The sequence below is a fragment of the Aythya fuligula genome, chromosome Z (assembly GCF_009819795.1).
Source record: "Aythya fuligula isolate bAytFul2 chromosome Z, bAytFul2.pri, whole genome shotgun sequence".
Taxonomy (NCBI): domain Eukaryota; kingdom Metazoa; phylum Chordata; class Aves; order Anseriformes; family Anatidae; genus Aythya; species Aythya fuligula.
In genome coordinates this window covers 1,933,890-1,956,503 of record NC_045593.1, presented here as the reverse complement: position 1 = coordinate 1,956,503, position 22,614 = coordinate 1,933,890, and the positions used below count along the sequence as shown (strand labels likewise).

Sequence of the window (22,614 nt, the reverse complement as noted above, 5' to 3'; positions counted from 1 at the left end):
CCAGTTCATAAATCACCGTAGAGAGGATCTGTCTTCAGAGCTGCTCACTCTCGCTTCACGTGGTGGTCAAAAGTGATTTTCCACTCCTTTCCATCTGTCACGTTGGCCCTGTAACTCACTTTTTAAGATTGCCTGGTAGCATCCTGCGGTGCCCTACCTCACCCCAGCCACACGTCCCAGAGGTTTGCTGCCACACGTCGTGCCTCTGTGGTGTAAAACTGCTTCTCTCTTGCTACAGCAAGGCTGCTCCTGCCATCCCGGCTGATTTAACAGGAGATGACAGTCCTGAGTTCCACATCATTTTAATTAGTGTCTACAGAATAGCAAGGGAAAAGCTCTTGTGCCGAGCTCAGGTGGTCCATCAGGAGCTGCACCACGGTATCTGCAGTCCCAGTTAATGAGCAGAGGAAAGCTGCAGAGGTTCACAGGCGCTGTTTCGGGCTCTCCCCGCAGAAGGAAACAACGAAAGCACTTAGGTTCGATGCAACGTGGCTGGTTAAACCATTTCTGCTTCAAAGCAGCATAAAATCACCTTACAACTACGTGCTTCAAGGAAAACGAACGTGATCCCCCAATGTTACGAGAGGTTTCTCTTGTGCAGAAGTATTGAAACTTGCTGCTTTGGGTGATGTGGACTTTCTCCATGGTCTTCTGTACATATTTTTACATGTTGATTATTTTTTCCCTCCTCTTTTTTAAAAGGAATGGAAGGACACAGGAAAATAGCTGAAACCTGAGAAAAAAAAACAACTCTTTGGGGCTCGAGCAGCGAGGAGGCTGTTTGGTTTAGCCAGGAGCTGGAGCCTTGGTCAACAAGCCCAGCAACGTCTTGGAATTAAACAGATGAAATAAAGCATAATGCAAGCCACAAATTAAATCCTGTATCTGTGGCTTGAAGAATGAGACTTGGAGGCTTTACGGTGAATTTCAAGGGGGTGCAAAGCGAATGGGCTGTTCCTGGGAGCAGAGGAGCTGAAGGGGTCAATAGGGGAAGCAGCACAGGAGGTGGCCGATATCTCAATTTCTGTAGGAACTGAAGAGTGTTTGGGGGCACGGGGGTGGAATATTTGAGGCAAGACTGGACTCAAAATTATTTTGGAAACCGATGCAGGGACAAAATTTCTCTCGCCTTGTTTACTGCAGCGGAATAGATTTGCCTTTCAATTAGCTCTAAAGCATGCAGGCTGGCATTGCTTGAAATTATCTGGAAGGTATTCAAAGAGCAGAATGAGGAAGAAAAACACTATAGATATTACCTTTGTTGGGACTGGGGGGAGTGTGCAAACAGAACTGCTGGTGGCCAAAGTCATTTACAGGATTTGTTTCCCTGAAAAGACTGTAAAATGGCTAAAGGCACATTGTAAAAAAAAAAAAAAAAATGATTTTGTGTACAAGGACGCCCATGAAACATTCCAATTATGGCTGTTTAATGTTTGCAGAGTTTAGCAGCTGTGATTTCCTACCGAGCTCTTACAAAGATGCAGCATCTGACAGGCAGCTCCAGCGACCAAAGGAAGCGGCCAAGCGCCAGGAATCCTTGAGCAATCAAGATCCTACCTAACGAGTACGATACCGGCATCTCCGAGAGGCTGCGATGGTTCAATGTTATTCAAAGCAACTCTTTTTCCTGCAGCACTGACCAGAAACCAGCAGGAAGATTGAGAGTTCTGCTAATAAGCAAGTGAAAAACACGTTTAAAGGAGTATTTTGCTCTTCATGGAGATCTGCACCAATTCATTTTCGATAGACTGATCTTTATGTGGCTAGTTTTTCTACAAAAAGAAGACAAATGGCTTATACTAGAGACATCTTCCATGCTTTGCCCCTGAAAGATGATGACAGATAGACTATCTACACATCCAAGACAGTCCATTCATCAGTGTCCTATCTCTGCATGCTAACAAATGCGATTCTTAACTGCTGCGTACCATTTCAAGCCAAATAATACATTTGCAATTTACTTGCGATAGCTGCCGAATGCAGCGCACCGTGGAAATGAGAAAAGAAAGCCAGGCGTGCCCAAAGTGGAGAGCACGAGGCTTCGCCTCTCAGAGGAACTTTGTCACATCTCATGCGGGTCGAGGAAGGCTAAAAACTGTATTAAAATATTGTTGGGTTTGTTTTTCATCAAAGGAACTGGGTAAAAGATGACTGAAGCCTCAAAATATTCAGCTCTTCAACCCATAAATAACAGTGATGGAGAAGTGGGAAGTAATTGCAGAAGGTGGCTTTGTCCAGAGATCTCCAACCCAAAGCCCCATCGATCTCAGAAGTCACCCCTGTCACTTGGATGTAAATACTACAAGACAAAAAAATTGACATTTTCTCCCATTTCGCCAATAAAGCTTCTTTTAAAAAAATATCTCTTGCTCTGAAAGTGAATTACAGACACCTGAGTGAAAGAAAATCTCACAACGGTTTCAAGTTTTGCAGGATTATTTTAAGGGATCTAAATGTATAGCCTTCACAGACAAACTTTTCAATGTATAAACTCCTTTTTTGGGTTTTTCAAGGCCAGAATTTGATGAACAAGCAATTACCAGAGTCCAAAGTGAACATTTTATGTAGCGTAGAGCTGTTTCCGTGTACGATTATGTTGTGGAAACAGGGAAACAAAGAAAAATCTTTCCTTGAGGCATCCCAAACACTGATCTTGAGAAGGTCACTCCAAAAAGCTGAAATAGCTATTTACACCTTTTTTTTTCTTTTTTTTTTTTTTTCCCCTGGAGAAAGAACAACAGCTGACAAGTTGCAGTGATGGAAGAGTTTTGTACTCATAGTGTCCTGGGAAAAAAAAAAGACCCCATAGCCAAAATCATACAAGCGGACCCAAAAGCACACAAACAGCTCGCACTGGAGGTCCCTTTTGAATTTTTCTTCACAGTGGTCAAGTATTTGTCATAAATAGACCTTGGCTGGTCTCCAGGTGCTGCTGTATTCTCCTTTCCCCCTTTCCAGTTACTAACCACACGTCGATTGTAGCGCTATAGGGTCTGAGCTACCCGGAGTTTCGTGGCAGAGATGGAGAAATGCTATCAGTCGTTGGGAAAATTAAACCTAAAGACATAAAACTGCCTTCGTGGCCTCTTCTAAAATAAGCCACAGCAGTCTTAGGGCTTCCACCACAAGAGGACAGCCAGCCAGATTTGGCCCCACAGCTACTTTAACGAAGGACGGAATAAATAAATTAAAAAAAGAAACAGGAGCTCAGAGATCACATTGTTTAGGATCATATAAATTAACAGCAACTTCCACAAACACCTTGAGGATTTCAGGGCTCAAGAGACGATCCCCATTGCTGTGACACTGCGGGAGATGGGAGGCAATCGTCATGCTCCTTCCTAAATCTGGGGGTGGAAATTCTGGTGGCACTCACCATCACGCTCAGCTCCTTGCCAGGCGTATTTATAACTCTTTTATTCCACACAAAAGGGCTGATGGCTCTGCTGACATTAACACAAAGCTGCTCGGCACTAAAGTGCTACTGATGCATTTTTAGAATTATTCGCCCTTGCCGCTTTCAGGCATTATTTACAGTTTATGTTTTTCTGATTTATTAGGCCCTAAAAACCTCTCTCAAATTTCACATCACAACCAGCAAGAGCCACACTTCCCGTAACCTTTCTTTTTGAAGACGCAAGGCTTTCGAGCCCGATATACTTTGGACGTGCTGTGTGAAACCCTGCAATAATAATTGTCAACCCTTATTTTCTTTCTCTGCAACTCTAATCAATTTTATTTTTCACTTCTTTTTTTTTTTTTTTGGATGAAATGACTATGGTAGCAGATATCTGAAGCCAGAGAAAAATATAAATATTCCTGCAGACGTTTTCTGCTCCCTTTCCCTGGATAAATTCGCTGAGCAAAGCACTCCAACAGCCCAGCACCACGTCGAAATCCCAGCACGGTACCTGGAGGGGAAGCCAGCGGCGCTGATGCGGATGGTCTCCAGCACGCCGCAAGCTCTCAGCTGCTGCACTGCTCTCTTTGGGTCAAACCTGCAACGATACGAAGGATGGAGATGAGCACGGTGAGAAGGCAACCCACGCCATCAATCACAAAAACGTAAATGTTGAAATACAGAAAAAATAGAGAAAATACTTTACAATACGTCAAATTTTGAGCACACGATGCACATTAGGAAATTCAGTCCTTTACAACCCATTGGTGCATTATGCCGGGAGAAAAAACTTACTATTACTTCAATCAGCTTGACACTAACTCTTTAGAGGACATGAATTAGTTTCCAATTTGTGGAAGAAAGCTCTGCTTTCGTCCTTGGTGTAGAGGCTGAAGAAAATCATGTATCTGTGGATAGCTTTTGCGATAAGGACGATGAGATATTTCCAGAAAGAAAGCCAATTCAACTCTAAAATAAATCGGATATATTAAATTCCAAATGAAAAACAAGTAGGTAACAGGTCCCATGGGTTTGGAGACCGTTAAGTTTTCCATGAAGAGCGATCTTTATGTTCTAGACTAGGGGCTTTGGTAGGGGTCACGTGAAAATTCAAGATATTTCAGCCCTCAGAGCTGCACTGGGTTTCCAGAAGGAGGGTGAGGATCAGAAACGGGGTTGCTTCAGGATTTATGCAGGCAAGGACTGAAAACTTCGAAGGACAGAGGTTGCACAAGCAATTTTTTTTTTGTCTGAACCTCCAATCTCAACCTCTTATTTCAATTTGTGGCCACTGCCTCCTGTCCTTCCACCACAAACCTGGCTGCTGTTAAATGCATTCTCTTCTCCAGGCTCAATTATCTCATTTTAGAAAAAAAAAAAAAAAAAAAAAAAACATGTTCCCATAAGCTGAGAAATGTTGTGCTTTAGTCAGATAAGAAGGTCTCCATTTTTGTAGTGAATAATGAACATATAACATCAAGTGCTCTGCGAGCTACAAGATACCACTTCAATGCTAGCTCAGTGCAGCAACGCTGATGCTTCATTTCTTTAATTCTTCCTGGCACCGTGTATTTTTCAGCACAAGTGCCTATGAAATGCAGAATCCTTCACAGCCATCCCAGTATTTGCCAGATTTTTCCAGGCGTGAGTTTTCCGTCCGAACAAATGGTTTTATTCCAGTCACGCGAAGGATGCAAATTCCTCAAGCTGGTGGCAGCGAGAGCAATGAAGAGTCAAGAAGCAAGAGTCAATAAAGCAATCCAGGATGGGTGAGGAGAAGAGCTCTGCCTCGAAGAAAAACCCCAAGGATAAGATACCTGCACTACTGTGTTCTGGCTCGTAAATGGGGAAGGAATGACCCAGAACATCCTCCACCATTTCCAGCACATCTTGGCTTCTGCAATGAAGCCCTGCATGCTCCTCCTGAACAGCTCCTGTCTGTGTTTTGGCTTGCCCTTCGTTCCCAAAATCCTGAGCTTTGACAACCCTGACACACTGCTCGGACACAAACAGCATTATCCTCCCGGTGCTTGCTAACCTGAAGGTGCTAGAAGCACAACTACGTTCATTCAGACAATTTATTGCACCTTGACCACCAGGAGCTTGTACATTTACAAAGGGATACTAACGATATGATCTTGAGCATCAGGTGAAAAAAACGAATTGGGAAGTTAAAGGCAAAAAAAAATGAAGAAGGATGGGCTGAAAGTTCAGCTGAGTAAGGAAATTGAGTCTTTGAAACACCCCCTGGAAAGGTTAAGCCAGTTCTCCTTGCAGAGCCTCTATTAAGCTTGGAAAATATTTCCTTACCTCGCCTAAAGAAAGTAACTGGAGTAAAATTGGAATCCCTGACAGCTAAGGTAGTGCTCTCCAGACCTGTTAACTCATCATCTTACGAGTCTGTTAAACACGAACCAGTTCCTTAGCATCTTCTAACCATTAATCCTGCTGCTTTTGCTGTTTGCAGGGGGAGAGGAGCCAAGCTGGGGAAGCTTCCTGGGGCCTGCCTGCACTCCGAGGTGGCTCCGTGCTCACCGGGAGCCTTCAGGCTGCATTGCATCAGCTGGAGGGAAATGCCTTCCTGATTATGACTTAGCTATAACCCTGCTTTCTGAAATGTCAGCACCTGCAGTTTACGGCAGCGCCTTTACAAGGAGATATATGAGGTCCCCGCGTACCAACGGCCAGGCTTTGCTGCACTTACAGGGAACAAAATCGGGTACAAATCCATTATCTAAGAGGTCAAGCGGGGCTACCAGCCAGTTGCTCGCAGCATTCACGGCTTGCAATGCGCCTCTGAACTGCAGAGAAAGATCAAGAGCAGCTTTCTGCTTCAGCTATTCCCTCACCTGGAAATCTGCCTGAAGTTGATGCAAGTCATGTTTTTTTACTTTGGCCACGTTTATTTTGGAAGCACCGAGACGTTTTTGCTCACTTTACAAACCAGTTTGCAAGCACACCGCTCGTCCCCGCATTTTTATTTCTTTCCCTGCTGCTTCCTGGTGTTTGCTCCTATAACTATTTAAATCAAAGCAATTTGAAGATGAAATTGCGTCGAAGACCCTACGATTGCAAAGTGAGGATGTGCTGCAGCATACCCAGTATCTACAGAGCGTAAAAATGAATTCCTAGGGTCTGTTTTAGCCTCCATTTCAGGGGCAGGAGGAACACCCAATGCTTGATGAAATCCAAGAGGAGAGATCCCAGCAAACTGCTGGGACCTTCCAGTTACAGAACCAAATTACGAAGGGAAAAGAGAGCCCAAAACACTCTCATTGCTTCACAGCTGAGCACATTTGCCCATCCAAAAGGCCACTCACTTGAACGGGAGCTTCTCGTCGTTCGGCTTGATGCAGCGCACGTAGTGCGGGGTGGTGGCGTTCAAGGTCTCCATGAGCAAGTGCAGCGAGTTACGGAACTGAAAAAAAAAACAAAAAACAAAAAAACAAAAAACACACTTTTAGGAGAGATGAAGGCACCGCAGAAGCTTTTTCTCAAAGCAGAACCTTCCTATTCTTAATTTATGAGCACTGTGATACAAGTCCAGTGCCTTTAAGCAGTGTCTCCGCTCCTTCTAGTCAAGATGTTTCAAGTCTGCTCTTCCAAGAAACTGCTAGAAAGTGTACAAAATACGGCAGCCAAATGGATCCATCCTACAATATGGGTCACAGGAAAGTCTCCTCACTCGACCGGCCTGCTCACGTTACCTGGTGCCCCACCGTCTTCTTGTGCTCCTTATTGGCAGCTTTGATCACTGGCCTGGCTGAACGGACGTTGATTTTGGACGTCCCCTTCCCCACGGAGGTGGCGGACGCAGCATCCTTCTCGTCTTGGAACAAGTCTGCTACCATCTGGTACTGAAAGGCAAGACAAGGACTGAGCACCCGGGACACTGCTCTTTGCTGAACAAACCCACCCGAGATGCGTTGTTTGATGGGTTTTACCCGTCTTAAAGCAGAAAGGGAAGGAAAAGCAATCAAGTGAAAGCAATTCTTGTATTCCAAGATTCAAAATACCTCCTCCGTGCTCAGCTGTGAGCATCATCCCTAGGGAAAAAGACATCGATCCAAAGCGAAAGGGACAGATCCTTCCTTCCCAACGGGCAGAGTCAAAAGTGCTGGTGCCCATTCGTAATCACAGAGGACTGAAATATCTCCTAACAGCACGCCCATATGCTTTCGATCAGTATTCACATCATTTTCCCTAATTCGAAGGACATCAGCTCTCAACTGCTCTGGCTGACCAGCGCCAGCGAAACCAATTAGCTGCTGTATCAAAAGTCCTTTCTGCCCTCTTGTTGACTGCGCTAATTGCGTTCCTAATTAGCGGGATGCAATTCCACCTTGGTGGGAGCTCCTCATCAGCGATGCGCTTGCTGGCAGGGAGGTGTTGAAGTCCTTGACAAGCGCAAGTGACTGCGCTCCCCCTTGCCTGCTCATCACCTTAGTGGGAATGCAAAGATAAATGCAGGGGGGAAAAAAAAAAAATCAGTCAAACCCCCATCAGACACCACAGCAAGCTCGGCACTGGCTAAATGATTTATCACACAGCATTAATTATTCCCGCAGGTTACCTGGAGTTTCTAGGAAGCCCTAATAACGCACAGCTTTTACCCTGGGAAAGCTGTAAGCTTCCTGAGGAAAAAAATCAAAGCTTTTGATTTGGGTATCGTTAAAGCCCAGTTTCAGCTTTAGAAGACTTGCAACTGCCCCCGTGGATGAGAAAAATGCACGTCTTGCTATCCTTGTATGAATTCATCACTGAGAGCCAGGGCAAGCCGCTGACAACTCTCAATTTCCCATTCTCATTTCCCATTTCTCTTATCCCGACGAGAACCAACTCCTGCTTGAAATGCTCCTAAAAAACTCTTGTAGTGCAGGAGGGACAGCGAGCGTGGTCATCGATACGTGTAAAGCTGGTAATATTACTGATTGGGAAAAGCAGCAGCACCAAAAGCTTCAGCCAAGACCGCTGCCCCGACGGGCTGCACTTACCTGGCTGGCTTTCAGGATGTTGATCTGCTCCTCGTACACCGTGTCCCTGTTTTTCTCCAGAAATCCCTCGCACTGGTACTCCACCTAGCACGGGACAAAGGGAAAAAAAAAAAAGCCCAGAGGTCGCAATCTGCCCACCCAAAACCCAAAAGCGCAGCTGCAAGGTGCTCTGCCCACAGCCCACCTGAAAAACCCGAGGGCAGGGGAACGGACAGAACCTGAAGGTTGCTTTTTATTAAAGAAAATGGATCTGAATGACAACAAAATCCTCTGCACAAACACAGACTGCTTTAAATCATCAAATTGCTCTGGATGCAGCTGCGCTTCCACTCAAGCCGGCGGTAGAAATGCAAGGATTATCAGTCCCTCAACAGGACGTTTCATTTAAAAGGCTCCTTGCAAGTCAATCAATGAACCCGAAAAGATCTCCTAGCTGCGTTTCCCGTAGGTCTCTTGGTTTTCGGCTTGCAGAGGGTTGGGGGAACACAAAGGGTTTTGAGAAGGAAGAGGGAAACTTTTGTTTCCTTTTTAAAAAAATAACATTTTAAGTCAGCCGAAATAACTTATCACAAAGCTGACAGGCGACACCTGCAAAGAAATATTGGTTTTGAAGTGTGTGTGTGCAAAATCACGTGTCTAAGGAAAGGAAAATAGGAGCCTTCATCATGAAAAGCGCCCCTCACATCCCCAGAGAAGCTCCTGCAAGGGATTGTGGCACCTGCACATCGCGTGGCTCCTCTGGCACGTCCCCAGGCTGCTCTTTCATTTCCCTTTCAGACAAAGGTGTGTTTGGATAACTCCCAGCTGCCAGGATTCTTCTTTGAGTGATTTGACATGCCAGGTTTTCAATATAGCTGGAGCCCGTGGATGAGACCCTAAAGCTTCAGCCCCCGGGGTTTGGAGGTGCACAAGGAGCATCTTCTCCTCCAAAGGGTGGGACCTGCCACATGGGCACCTCTTGCACTCCTCCCCACCACCTTTCCCCTCTGCTCCCAGCTCCTGCTCTTCAAAAATAACTCCCCCTGCCAATATAATTACAGGGAAGCTGCCCTAACAGGAACTCATTTCACTGCAGCGTTGAGAAAGGGGATTTTCCCCTCCTGGAGACAAATGCTTAGTGAGAAAGCTCAGAGGTTGAAGTCCTCCAAGCTGATCCGGATCAGCGGCGAGGTTACCAGCAACTGGGCATCCCTCTCACCAAAAAAAGAAAGCATCTCGCTGCTTCTGTAATTTTCTTCTTTCCAGGCGTGCCCTTCACATCCTGCACCCCAGCACCAGCGCTTACCTTATCTGCGAAGTGCAGGACGATGAAGGAGATGTTGGACATGCGGGGCTTCTGGAAGTGCTGGCTGCCCCCGTGCCGGTCGTACAGCTTCTGCGCCCAGTTCTGGTCGGTGCCTTTGGGAACCTGAACGGGGATGGAAAAACCAAAATCTTTGACCCAAAAGCTACGGGGGGGCTTCGTCCCATCCCTCCTGCCCCCCGCATCGCTGCAAGAGCAGCACTCACACGTATTTTTAATAAAAAAAAAAGGTCCCACCACATTATTCATGTTAGAAAAAGCTGTTGGAAGAGAAGAGTCAGGCAATGTTTAAAATTGGATAGGACAAAGCTGATAAAACACAGAACAATTGCGCAGAGTCAGGAAAAGCTCTGATCATCCATCAGATCTTTATATGGACCTTTGTAAGAAAAATGACCAAGGAAATAGGAGCGGCAAGCAAGAAGGACAACTGGAGGCAGATGATGAATATTTCCTTATGCTTCTCTGAAGCCCAAACCTGCCAGAAGGGGACCCAGGGCCAAGCTGTTCCTGCCCACTCCATCGGCGAGAAATGGGATCCCAGAACTATTTTCATACTTCCCAGTTGTGAACGTAGCCAATTGTTATATATAGATCACATATAAATATTAAAAAACATTTATTTATGCAATTACGCGTGTTTTATTGCTGCAAGGTTGATGTGCATATTTAAACTACGCAACTATATAAATGCAGATTTTTTATTTCTTTATCTTTAACATATTTATTTGCATTATAATTGATGCAAACACCCTCTCTGGAGTATTTATTAGGCTCTCTGGGACCGAGCCACGGGTGCAGTGCAGGGATATCGCAGCCACCTGAGCTGCCAGGCTCTGTGGAAAGCAGATTTACCTTGCTCCAGCTCTCTTCCAGGCCAGCCACTCTGCTGAGAAACCTGCTTATCTCAGAGACGAACTTCAAAAGCTTCCCTCCTGCCTCCTGGAAAGAGGGTTTCACCGCTTCCACGCCACTCCCTGCTCACCGTTGTGCAGCCTGGGTATTTTTAGCTGCCTGAGAAGCACCTGATAGGGGCCGAATCCTGGCCAGCATCACCTCCTGTCCTCATAACCATCCTCCGAGCTGCCAGGAGCTGGTGCAACCCACCCCAAACCTAGCCATTGAAGCCAGGGGCAGTGCCTAGGCTCGAGCCTGACCCTTTATTTTCAGAGGCATCCCATGGTTAAGAACCTACCCTGACCACGAGGCAGCTGAGGAGGTGTTTGGAGCTGCTTAGACTGCAAGGTAAGATTCCTACCACTACCACCTCCAGCAGGAGGACCAGATAAGCACTGGAGGTCCATTAAACGACATTTAAGTCCCACTCTTAAACCATAAATTATTTAAATTTTTGTTTTTATCACTTCTACATATGTTAAATCCTGGAAAGAGCCTCCCTCCGTGCTCCGGAGCCACGTGTCTCTGCTCGTGGAGCAGAAATCCCTCCCGGATCAAACCGCCTGGTGGGGAAAGGCGACGTGCTGGTTTCTGATGTTCAAGAACCTAACGAGGCAAGACAAGGAAAACGCATTTGCTCAGATCCCCGAGTTCACAGCAGCGCGGAGAGACAAGCAGGGCTGATAGCTGGTCCATTAGAAGCAGCCCTCATGCTTCTAACACTCGACAGAAGGACACGGGGAAGGTTAAAGATCATCTTTTGAGCAGAATTAGAAGACGCATGTGGGACGTCAACAGCATAATGCGATGGCAACGTGCCACAAAACACAAAAAGGGAGCTACAAGGGAGTTTGAGAACACGCAGGAGCTCACGGCTTTGGTTAGACACGTCCTCCTCTAGCAGCCTCAGGGTCACACCACAGCTCAGCAGAAAGAATTTCACCGAGATTCATCATAAATACCAGGATGCAGACATCAGGATTGACACGTCAACCTTCCCAACCAGCCTGCTCCTGATCAAACCCCTTTAAATGGGGTCATGCTAACAGAATTTTTATCTGTGGTTTTTTTTTTTTTTTTTTTCCATTCCCATCCCAACAGGATAGATAAAAGCAAGAAAGTAGGGGGACACCTTCCAGAGAAACCTGGCTACCCACGGCAACTCCAAACAGCACTTGAATGATGCTTGGGAAGCGTGTGGAGGATGGATAGCACTCACAGCAAGGGGTTTCTTGCTCTTCTTAGCTTGAAAAGCAATAAACTTCATCCAGCTTTGATGCAGAGACCCTGCTGCATTTCTTAGAGAATTTTCTATTTCCTCCAAGGATAAGTTAAGTCTCTTGAAAATGAGTCCAGACACAGCTCCTCCTCTCCAGGGCACTGAAGTCACTCTTCACATGATCCCTCCAACCTCAAAGCCTTCAAAGCCTTCCTGGGGAGTCTGTCGTCCTCTCCAGAGTCAGCACAGCGAGGACAACCAGGCACTAAAGCTGTCCCAGATATCCAGAGCGAGTCTCCTACATGCCTTCCCAACTCAAAAAAAGCAAAACCAAGAGCTCCTAAAAGCACCAGATCCAGGCAAGTGACTCTCCAGTGCATAAAAGACTCTTTGAGGACTCCAAAGTCGCTTAACAGAGGATAAAGGGTCACAATTTCATGGAGAAATAAGGCTTCCTGGGCAGACCATGGACATAACTACCAGGGGAGGTTTAGGTTGGATATTAGGAAGAACTTCTTTACCGAAAGGGTTGTGAGGCATTGGGATGGGCTGCCCAGGGAAGTGCTGGAGTCACCATCCCTGGAGGTCTTTAAAAGACGTTTAGATGTAGAGCTCGGTGATATGGTTTAGTGGAGGGCTGGTTAGTGTTAGGTCAGAGGTTGGACTGGGTGATCTTGGAGGTCTCTTCCAACCTAGATGATTCTGTGATAACTAGAGGTTGGACCAAATGATCTCCAGGTGCCACCTCCAACACCAATAACTCTACAACAACTTCCAACTCATAAGACCACAGAGTTATCTAAACAAAAAAAAAAAAGTAAACACTACATATCCTAAAGCTCTTTGTTTTTACACAGCCAGAGGGTTTTATCGTTTCTTTTCATGAGATAAGTTGAGTCCCTATAATTCCAATTATGATTCGAGAGCCTTCTCTTTTCTTGCTGATTACCATTTCTATTGTTCCTGGGTCCCTTCTCCAGACGGTGACAAGTCTCTCATTACCCATCAAAGGTCTAGGACCTTCGTTAGCTGAACTTCTTCAGCACAGAGCCAGCCACCCCCTCTCTAACCTCCCATTAAAAATAAATACCCAAAAATCCATACAGCAAAGCAAGAACTCTAGCGACAAACCCTCCGCCTTTTGCGCTAATGCTTCATTATGTTACCAGGACTCCCCTCGATGCCATTTCGGTCCCGGAGTACATTTACAGGCTGCTGTACGTGCTTAACGAGGTGACTTGCAATTATCCTAATTGTAGCGCTGCCCCCGTCTCTCTGCAGGGCTGCGGCAGAAGCTGCCGGGCTCCTTCGCGACGGCACGGCGAGCCCACGGAAAGGTGAAGTGGTGCTGTGGGGGTGAAGGTTTCCATCTAGAAACCAGTGCTTTTGGTTGACAGCTTGTTGAAATTTTTATAAAGCTGGAGAAGGGTTGAGGGTTATTATAAAAGAGCCGATTAGAGGGCCCGTAATAAGTGCCTGTGACTAATTGCAGCATAACCCGGTGACAGGTAAATACCAAGATAATTGGAGTTTGATCTTGGGAGTGAGGAAGGGGGGGGGGGGGGTGTGGATGATGTGTTTCACATGTTTTTGGTCAAAAAGGCACATGTGAAAGAAGTGCTAGGCAGATTTTACAGCAAAGTTGCCCGTGTTACTGCCGTTGCATAGAAATTGCTGCAACACCACAAGCAACTTCAGAGAGCTGAAGAAGAAGCCTATGCAGCAGGACTCCTACAGGTCGTCCCAGGTCCCGTTTCTCTACCCCAAAGGAGCACAGAGGACAAGCATTTTCCGTCTTCTGCAAAACAGACACATCGTCACCTTCAGCAAGTCGCTGTTAAGTGGCTGATGTCCCTCAAGGACACGTGGTTAACCAAACAGAAGACCCAGGTGCACTTTGCCCATGCACCAAGGGCCACAGAAACACAAATTCCAGAGTCTGAAGTCTAAATACCATTGCCTTTACCCAAATAGCTGTCACGAGAAAACTCGATTTTCCCTTGGGACAAGACAAACGTCGAGGCAAGGAGGAACTCCAGCTCCTGAACAACACTGAGGGAATAAAGAGTTGCAAGCAAGGGCTGTCCCTGGGCCAGGAGCATGAGCCCTGGCATCACACGGTGAGATCAGGCACCCAGGTTAACCAAATGGTGCTAAAGCAAAGCCAATGCCAACAGCCTACCCAAGCCATGAACGCTTGAACACGTTCACACTTTGTAAAATACCATAGGTAAAGCCCTTCTTTAATAACATCTTATAAAAATAAAGAGGATTCATCCTCTCTACCTTGCACTCTTCATCCAGTAGGTCCAAGATCCCAAGCTTTGCCTCTATGAGGTCTATGCAGGGCTGGTTATCGTAGAAGTCGATGAGAGTCCAAGGGATTCCCTCCTTCATGTACTCCTCTTGTTCCAGCTTGAACACGTGCTGAGGTTGGACAAACCACAGAGTTAGTGACCATGACCCCAGCCCCTTCCCCCTTTGCCCATTTGTCCCCACCCGAGCAAAGCTTTCCTTCAGTGCTTTAACAACTCATAGAAACCAGCTTCTGGCAAGGAAAACCTAAGTATTATGCTAGGAAACCATGAGGCGGGAAGAAAAAAGCACTTTTTTCTGTTGAAAACTACTGAAACTCTCAGTACACTCAGGTGGAAGCCATATATGGGTATGGCATTGAAATACAAATGTTGGGCTTCTCAAAATCCCTCTCTCCTGGTGCTCCACTGATGAAACCAGTGACCTGCAGCAGATTCACAAGCTGGGACCAAGCCAGGGCTGAGCACTTGTGCCCTGATGCGTGACCAGAGTTTCCCAAAATGTACCCATCGTCCTAGAGGAGATATCAGCATCGGTATCTGACCGTCTCAGGAACATTTCCACTGCAGATTATTTAAAAAAAAAAATCAAATCTTTGCCTGGTTTATACATCTCAGACCTCTGCCCAAGCAGATAATTTGTCTGTGGCTATTTCTGAGATACTCTAAGCACATTTAAAAAAAAAATCAAACGCATTTTTTCTTCAAAGATAGCTTTTTAAAATCTCTTCAAACATATCATCTGTGAGTTTGAATTTATAAGCTTCAGAAGTGATCATTGGACATACTAAGAAAGATATGAATAGTGCAAATACAATCCCTAATTTACTTCTCATTTTTAGGAGCAGTGATCTGATGCATTAGATATCTCAAAAAATGTTCGTGTCTGTGCATATGATACAGGTCCAAAGTGCCAAACTACCCCCATAGCTGCTCAAACTTAACAAGTTTTGCCTCATAGCCTGAAAATAGCAGTAATTTTTTTTCCCTGCTTACAGCAAAAACAGATGACGACCCATTAATGGATTCATTTTCAGTGCAGGTAGGTGCTTGTATCTAATAAAACAGAAGAATCTCAGGGGGTTTTGTGTCACGAGAAAAATGGGAAGTGTGTCCGGTCCTAGAGTCTCAGAGTTTTAGTTGCAGTGGTTTAAGAGACACTTCATGGGAAGGTTTCCACTGGAAATCCAGACTCAGCACAAGACCAAAAAAGTTTAGCACAGGTGAGGACTGAAACTATGCAAAAATAAATGAATAAGGGGGAAAAGCACAAACTTTCTATCTGTTCAAAAACCAGTGGAGCTCTGCAAAAGCCACTTACAAGTCTGCTACCAGTATCCATCTTATAAACCAACCAAGCATCGTTTTCGACTTGATCTGAATATTTAGTGCAATTCCTTAGAATAATCATTGCCCAGGAGATGGTATCGCAGGGACCGCACGCATGCTGGCCATGAATTCTTGTCAGGCTGCAGATAAATGCCATTAAGTGGAAGCCAGCCGTGCCTTGATGAATTTTCTGCTAAGTTCTTTGGAAAATTTCCAAGCCGACCTTACCGAGTTGAACTGCTGCTGGAGCTTCTCGTTGGCGTAGTTGATACAGAACTGTTCGAAGCTATTCACTTCAAAAGTTTCAAACCTGCAAAGCAATGAATAAATCAGCAGGAAGCACTGCTTCATCTAAAAATCTACTTTACTCTGCAACAGCATCATCTGTGTGACAGGGAAGGCCGGTTAGCCACCCGTCTCTTCACGTCGCTCACATCCCAGATCTACATTTTAGTCCTCGTTCCCCAAAATATTGCCACAACTCAAGGGATTCAAGAGGTTTAAGGGTGTATCAGATATTTGGTACAATCATAGCCTCTTGCCCATCAGGCAGCAGTGCTGAAGGAGGTAAGAAATCTAACAGCATCTCTTGGGAAAAATAATATTAAATATCAAGTCCAAATATATTTCCTGCATAAGCGACGGAGTGGCTGCTATTTTAAGGGAGCCAACACATTATTTTCCGTGTAATTCAATGGAGCACAGGAGATATTAAATTCATAATTACAGCCTCAGCGTTGCAGCCCTGGTAGCACAAACACTGGATACATGTGAGCAAAAGACCCCTCAAAGGCAGAACTGGAGCTTCCAGCTCCAGCTCCAACACGTTCTTCACAGGGTAGCTTGGGGGAGCTGGGCTTGCTGTTATAAAAGTGCATTTTTCAGCTACCACGGGGAATCATGTTATTTCTAAGGCGCAGTGGGGAGGAGAGAGAGGGGAGGTCTTTGAAAAATGCCTGTAAGGATTAACCTAAGGGAAAAAGTGGCAAAGCTCTCCGTGCTAAATGAATAAGCTGCTGCAGTGATTAATGTGCTGCGAAGTAATTGCTCAGGTAATAGGTGCTGTAAGAGCCAGAAAAAAAGAAGTCTTAAAAGCACTGAATTAAGCCCTTTTTTCCCTCAAAAAATAAACGGTGGCTAGTACTTTCCAGGGCCAAGACCTGCTATCCCCACGAAGCAATTATCAAACAGTCATTGCCAGGTGTGACGTCCATAAAATGCATCAGCCCTTGGAGAAATGAAGTGCAAAAAAAGGGAGAAAGGAGCAGGGTTGTTTTTTTTTTTAAGGACTTTAAGGTTGAACTCCCCATCCCAAAAGCCAGCAACCATAGAAACCCTATGTGGTATTTCATGCAGAGGAATTCCAGTAACTCAACTGGTATTGCAGCCACAGAAGCTTTCTGTAGCTGGCCCAGAACCCCTTGGGCAGGATTTCATTGGGAATTTCAGGTTTACCTGGGTTTGACAGACTGTACGAGGAGTCTGCAATTAGGTGATGTGGGGTTGAGAAAGCACGGCAACGGGTCAGGGAGCAGTTCCTGGAGTGGCTACAGCTTGTCCATCCCACCCCACCTCCAAAATAGGGGTAACCAAGCATCTTGGTATATTAAGGGACCACAGTGGGTCACTACTGCCCCACTGCTCCCTTTTCCTTGCTCCTCAAAGGGACAGAAAGGGGACAAGGTTGAAGAGGGAATAAACCCAGGAGGCCTCTTTCCTTGTGCACCCCACAACTGGAAAGTCCCCGTCTCCCCACAGCGACCCCAGCACAGGAGCCTGTCTGTCCCCACATCTTCACCTTCAGCCCAGCTCTTCTTTAGGCTTGAACATCATTGAATGGTGCAGGAGAGAAATCCTGAATGCTGAAGCAGGTCTAAACGCCCGCTTTTGGGGTCAGGGTTGCACAACCTAAAGCAGGAACAGGTGAAACTGCCAACTGCACTTCACGACTGTGCTTTTTTCCACCCCTTTCTATTATTCTTATCCCCTCCTGCAAGCCAAGGTCGAGGATGCTCTGCCAGAAGGGTGAAACATATCAAAGGGTGCTCATTTTGGGGCCTCAGAAGCGGAAAGCAGGCCTACCCGTAGATGTCGAGCACGCCGATGAAGGAGTGCTGCTTGACGGTGGTGTGCAGGGCCTTGTTGATGTGCTGCACGATCCAGCCGAAGAGCTGGGCGTAGATGTGCTTGGCCAGGGCGTTCCTGGCGTTGACCACCTGCTGCATGGACATGCTCTTCACGTAGGTCTCGGCCGTGGTGACCAGCTTGCGGTGGCAAAGCCAGTGCTGCATCTGGTCCTGCTCCACGCCCAGCAAGCCGCAGAAGTGGTTCAAGTGCTCGTCTTCGCTCTGCAGGCAAGCAGAAGGCAAGAGGAGCGGGGGCTGACTCTTCCAACCCAAGATTTGGAGAGGAGAGGCCACCCTCTGCCCACCGTACCACCCACACGCGCCTCCCAACCCGAAAACCATCCTTCAGCAAGCCCCCTGATAGGCCTTAGGCACGCAATACCTCTTACAGACTAACTCAATTTTTGAATAACAAACCTGCAAAATTGGCATTACCAGAAGGCACCGTTTTACATGATCAATGAAATGAAAAGCAAACAATTTTCTCCAGTGCATTCTATTTTTTTCCCCCCAATAAAGCACGGCGGTGGGGAGGCTTTATTATGCTAAGGCGGCACTTTTGGACAAGGAGAAATCAATTTCCCTCTAACTCGGTTTAATAATATCTATCAAAAGAAAGGCAATTATTTCCCGTTAGATACTTGTTTGTACGGAAGGGTTTGAGAATGGGGAGCAAAATGCATTTTAAAATACCTCTGGGGTGGTTTTTTTGCTGCGATACATTTTGGACCCCGGATTCCAAGTCATAACAGCGTTCATTTAATACCACACAGTTCCATCTGAAGGCAATTAAACACCATGAACTCCATTACACAACTCAACCTCGTTGGAGCAGGCCAGTTTTACATATCCATACGACTAAATACCAGGCAAATTACCCCCAGCATCCCGCTAATTGCACGCCGCATTATCTCAAGGGTAACGCTAAAACGTGTGCAGAGCCCATTTAAATACTTTAATTAGGAATAAACGACCCAGTCTGGGATGCAATGATAATTGATAGGATAGTGCTCTCCGTATCATCTCTTTATTTATTTATTTTTAACCCTGAGCCAACACACAGAAAGGGAAAAATCCCTGCTAAGGCATCTTTCAACTTATTTATTCTTGCTAATTAATTGAAATACTTGGCAGCTTGTGCCACCCTCCCTTGAGTCCTGGATCCTGGTGGCTTTGCCAGTAGCAACGTGGTTGTAGGAAATTGATTTTTCCTTCCCAGTATGGCATGCACCAAGACTTTTAAGAAAGCCATAAAGCTGATTTGGGACACACCGAGGCAAACAGCCTTTGTATTGCTTATGGGCAGGCTAAAGAGGAGAAATGAGGCACCATTTCCCAAGAAAAAATGGATCAGCCAGGAAATAATGCCAGGAGGAAAAGGACTGGTGACAAAAGGGCACAGCACACCCGGCACGGGCTGATGGACGAGCACACAAAGCTCCCCACTCCCACTGGTGACCTACCGACATGCTACAGGCCTCGCCGTCCCGCTCCGACTGAATTTCCAAATTTCCTAGGTGCAGGATGGCAGCGATTATCCTAAAAATGGCCATCTGGTGAGACTCCTTCACTCCTAGGGGAGCAATCAACAGCTGGTTTTCACGACAAAACTACACGAACTGCAATTTTCCATTCATTTTGAAGCCCTCGTGGTGCTTTATTCCTGCCTGGGCTACTGATTTTGTGTCCCAACAAACTCATCCTCACCCCATGGCTCCGAAACAACAGCTCAGATGCCAGAGGAGCCCCTCGCGTGCTGTTATTTCGTTACAGAAACGGTTGTATCAAAGCAATTTGACCACTGTTGTGAACGTGCACAAAGCCAAGGATGCTGCTTGGCGTTAATTAACTGGAGGTGAGCCAGGCTGGGGCAGAGACAAGCCCCCAAATCTGAGATTTTGGCAACACCTTCAGGAGTGGATCAAACAAAAGGTGGAGAAGATGGATTTTTTCAGGCAAAATACCGAGACTGCTGCTGGGAAGCCTCCAAGCAGCCCCTTACCGAGCAGGGTGAAGGCGTGCCTGGTTTTCTCCAAGTCATCAGCATCGTCCACGCCGTCGATAGATGTGCTGCCTCCCTGAGAAGTGTAGAAAAAGTCTTCAGCACAGGCTGAAAGAGAAGAAATGAAAAAGCCTCAGCGAGCAGCACTCGCCCACCGCAGCTGCTTTGCCTCATCCCCAGCCTGCTGGATCAAAGCTTTCATCTGACTTAGGAGCTGCCTACCTTTATCTCCTACTTTTGATATATTTTTTAAATAGTTTTAAATATTTTTACCTACTCATGACAGCTTCAAGTATTTTAGCACCTTCTCAGCATAATGCCTCGGACACAGGGGGCAAAGGGCATGGAGAGACGCCAGCAGAGTCAGCATCTGTGACCCCATCCAAGCATCCGTGCCCTATGAAGTTATTTCAGGGCAATATCAGGCTTGGAAAGGGCGCTGTGATGCACGCCAGCTCCCACGTGCTAAGTCACAGATTTACTTGCCAGCTTAAAATTCAACTCTTTGGCACATCTCGTGCATCGCCCTACCTGAAGAACCAGCTTACTGGATCGCTTTGCTGGGCTCAGGTAAATTTAGAGACTCTTTTTCCAGCATTTTGCAATATAAACCAGGGAAACAGCAGTTCTTTGTGTGTGTGAGACTCCGAGGAGAAGCATCAGATCCCGCTTTTGATATGGGAAAACAAACATCCTGCTCCGTTTAGTAAAAAGGGGAGAAAACACCGAAGACAGAGCTTGATGTTTTTGCAGAGAATCATTTCTTTTTTTTGCATTTTAAGCAAATGCAGAAGCAGCGTGGAAAAGCACAGCTGGAGACTACACACACCGACATCATCAAATTTTGAGTAGAAATGATGCTAAAAGGCTTCTCCTCCAGACAAGTGCCCCGTGGGACAGCAGCCCCATGCCCACCGCCTCCTGCGGTGCCAGCTGTTGCCATTTCTCCTTCTCCCTTGAGAGCTGAGGTTGAGAACTGCACAGCAGCATCAAGCCCCCCTGGGCGATGCAGCAGGGAGCTCTCCTTTTTTAAAAAGCCACCTTGAAAGACTCGGATTTCTACCGGCGGCTTGTGCTTGTGAAATCACAGCGGGGAAATGGGACAAAAACAAAGAAAAAAAGGCACAACAACTCGGGATGCGTCCCGGGTTAACCATTGACAGCGGATCTGGGAGGTTAACAGACTCAAAGGACAAAAGTGCTCCTGCCAAGAAGCCAGCCAGATCAACCCATGCTCAGGCTTCGTTTAAAACACAGATCTTTACAAATTTCTAACCCCACCGTGCTTTCCTGTCGCCCTGGGACTGCACGGGGAGGTGGAAATACTCACTGAGTCCAAGGTCTTTGAACTCTGGGAGACTCGCCGAGGCACAAAGCTGATAGAAGATGTGGTAGTTGCGCTCGTCCTCCGCCTGTGGGGGGAAAACAATGAGTTAATGGGGGGAGAAGAGGTTGCAGCATTTTTTTCCCAACCTTCAGGATGAAGGAGTGGGGCATTCTCCGCTGACTGACACGTTTATGAGCATTATATGCGATATCTGCCTGCAGTAATGCAAAGCTGGGAGGGATGTCTTGCATTAATCCCACCTAACGAATCCATAGAGCGGCCTCTGGGAAGGTGTGGAGATGAAAGATTGGAGGAAAAGAGAAAGAAAAAAAAAGAGCAGACTGGCTTCTGGGATTGCTTGCGCTGACAAATGGGGCTATCAGTACAACCGTGGAGCTCAAATAACTTCTGCATTTCAAAGAAGGAATGCCATGAAATACTGATTGTATGAAATACTGATCATTTCAGGAAAAATTAAACCCAAAAAAAAAAAAAAAAGTCTTGGGACATTTTGCCGATATCTCACAGTTGAATTTAGACTCCAAAACCGACACGCAATCAAATGTTCCCGCAGCAACGTGACTTGCTTAACGCAAAGAGAAGACCCAGACTATTGAATTCCCTGAGCACAGCCCCCTAAAGAAAGGTCTCCTCACCTGGAACACGACTCTGGATTTTTCCAACAGGTACGTCCTCATGTTGGCACCGATGATGTGGTATCTTTTATCGAAGCCGATCTGAATGTACTTCCCAAAACGACTGCTGTTGTCGTTCCTCGTTGTTTTCGCATTCCCAATTGCCTGCGTGACACAAAATTAAACGTTAATTTTGTAATCAGCTTTGCATAAATAGTCACGGGAGGATTTGAGGAAATCCCTCTCCCAGCAGCAGAAGGAAGAGCACTGGGAGCTGATGAAGGAGCGGTGTGGCTTAGGGGAAGACCTCGCTTGCTGTACAAATGCTCATTTTTGTCACTCTGTGTTTTAATTCCACAAAAATCCTGACAAAACCACGTTTTCAGTGATTCCACCACCAACATCCAAAGAGCCACAGTACTCCTATTTCGCCTTACAGGACACCCACGCCCTCCTTCACCACCAGCTTTATCCAGGCCCTCTGGAGAGGCTCTGCAGCCACAGGCTGGGCTCCTCCCCAGCAAAACCCAGTGGCCACGGCCTCTCTGCACAGTTCTTGACATTTTAAAGACATCAGGAGAGAAACGGGGATCACTACGAGCAGCACAGAGGGAAATTTCAGCTTTTACCTCCATAATTGGGCTCGACGCGAGAACTTTGGCTTCGATGTTGGTCTCGCTGGCAGAGCCACCGACGGTCGCGAAGAAGCGCATGGCATATTTGGCAGACACCGTCTTTCCAGCACCCGACTCCCCGCTCACGATGATGGACTGGTTCTTCTCGTCCCTGTGGCACCAGAGAAGAAAAACTTTTGTAAATCAATCTGTCCTCGTGTTGATAAAACATTCACATCACGCCATCAGCCTCCGTCTTCACGTGCCTCCGCCTCCCTTGCCTTGAAAATTGTGATGCCTCTCAGCTAAAGCGTAAAAGACACCCTAAACATCTCCAGAACATCACCAAGTGTTCACAGAGACACCAGGAGATGAAACCCTGCACCCTAAAATTAGGAAATAGCTGAAGTCATTTGATCCCCTGTGCAATTAAATAAACAGGGAAGTCTGGAC

General features: G+C 46.4%; 1 protein-coding gene across 2 annotated transcripts in view; it reads right to left on the bottom strand.

The window, feature by feature from the left end:
* The window catches only part of MYO5B (myosin VB), a 70,410-nt gene that overhangs the window by 32,528 nt on the left and 15,268 nt on the right, over nt 1-22,614 (bottom strand). For both annotated transcript variants that reach the window (XM_032206436.1, XM_032206437.1), the window contains exons 5-17: nt 22,177-22,333; nt 21,569-21,712; nt 20,916-20,997; nt 19,586-19,693; nt 19,047-19,156; nt 17,540-17,805; nt 15,686-15,767; nt 14,100-14,240; nt 9,680-9,802; nt 8,395-8,478; nt 7,108-7,257; nt 6,721-6,818; nt 3,912-3,998 (exon numbers count right to left, since the gene is read on the bottom strand). In XM_032206436.1, the coding sequence (XP_032062327.1) occupies nt 3,912-3,998; nt 6,721-6,818; nt 7,108-7,257; nt 8,395-8,478; nt 9,680-9,802; nt 14,100-14,240; nt 15,686-15,767; nt 17,540-17,805; nt 19,047-19,156; nt 19,586-19,693; nt 20,916-20,997; nt 21,569-21,712; nt 22,177-22,333 (1,632 nt within the window). The remainder of the gene's footprint in view (nt 1-3,911; nt 3,999-6,720; nt 6,819-7,107; nt 7,258-8,394; nt 8,479-9,679; nt 9,803-14,099; nt 14,241-15,685; nt 15,768-17,539; nt 17,806-19,046; nt 19,157-19,585; nt 19,694-20,915; nt 20,998-21,568; nt 21,713-22,176; nt 22,334-22,614) is intronic.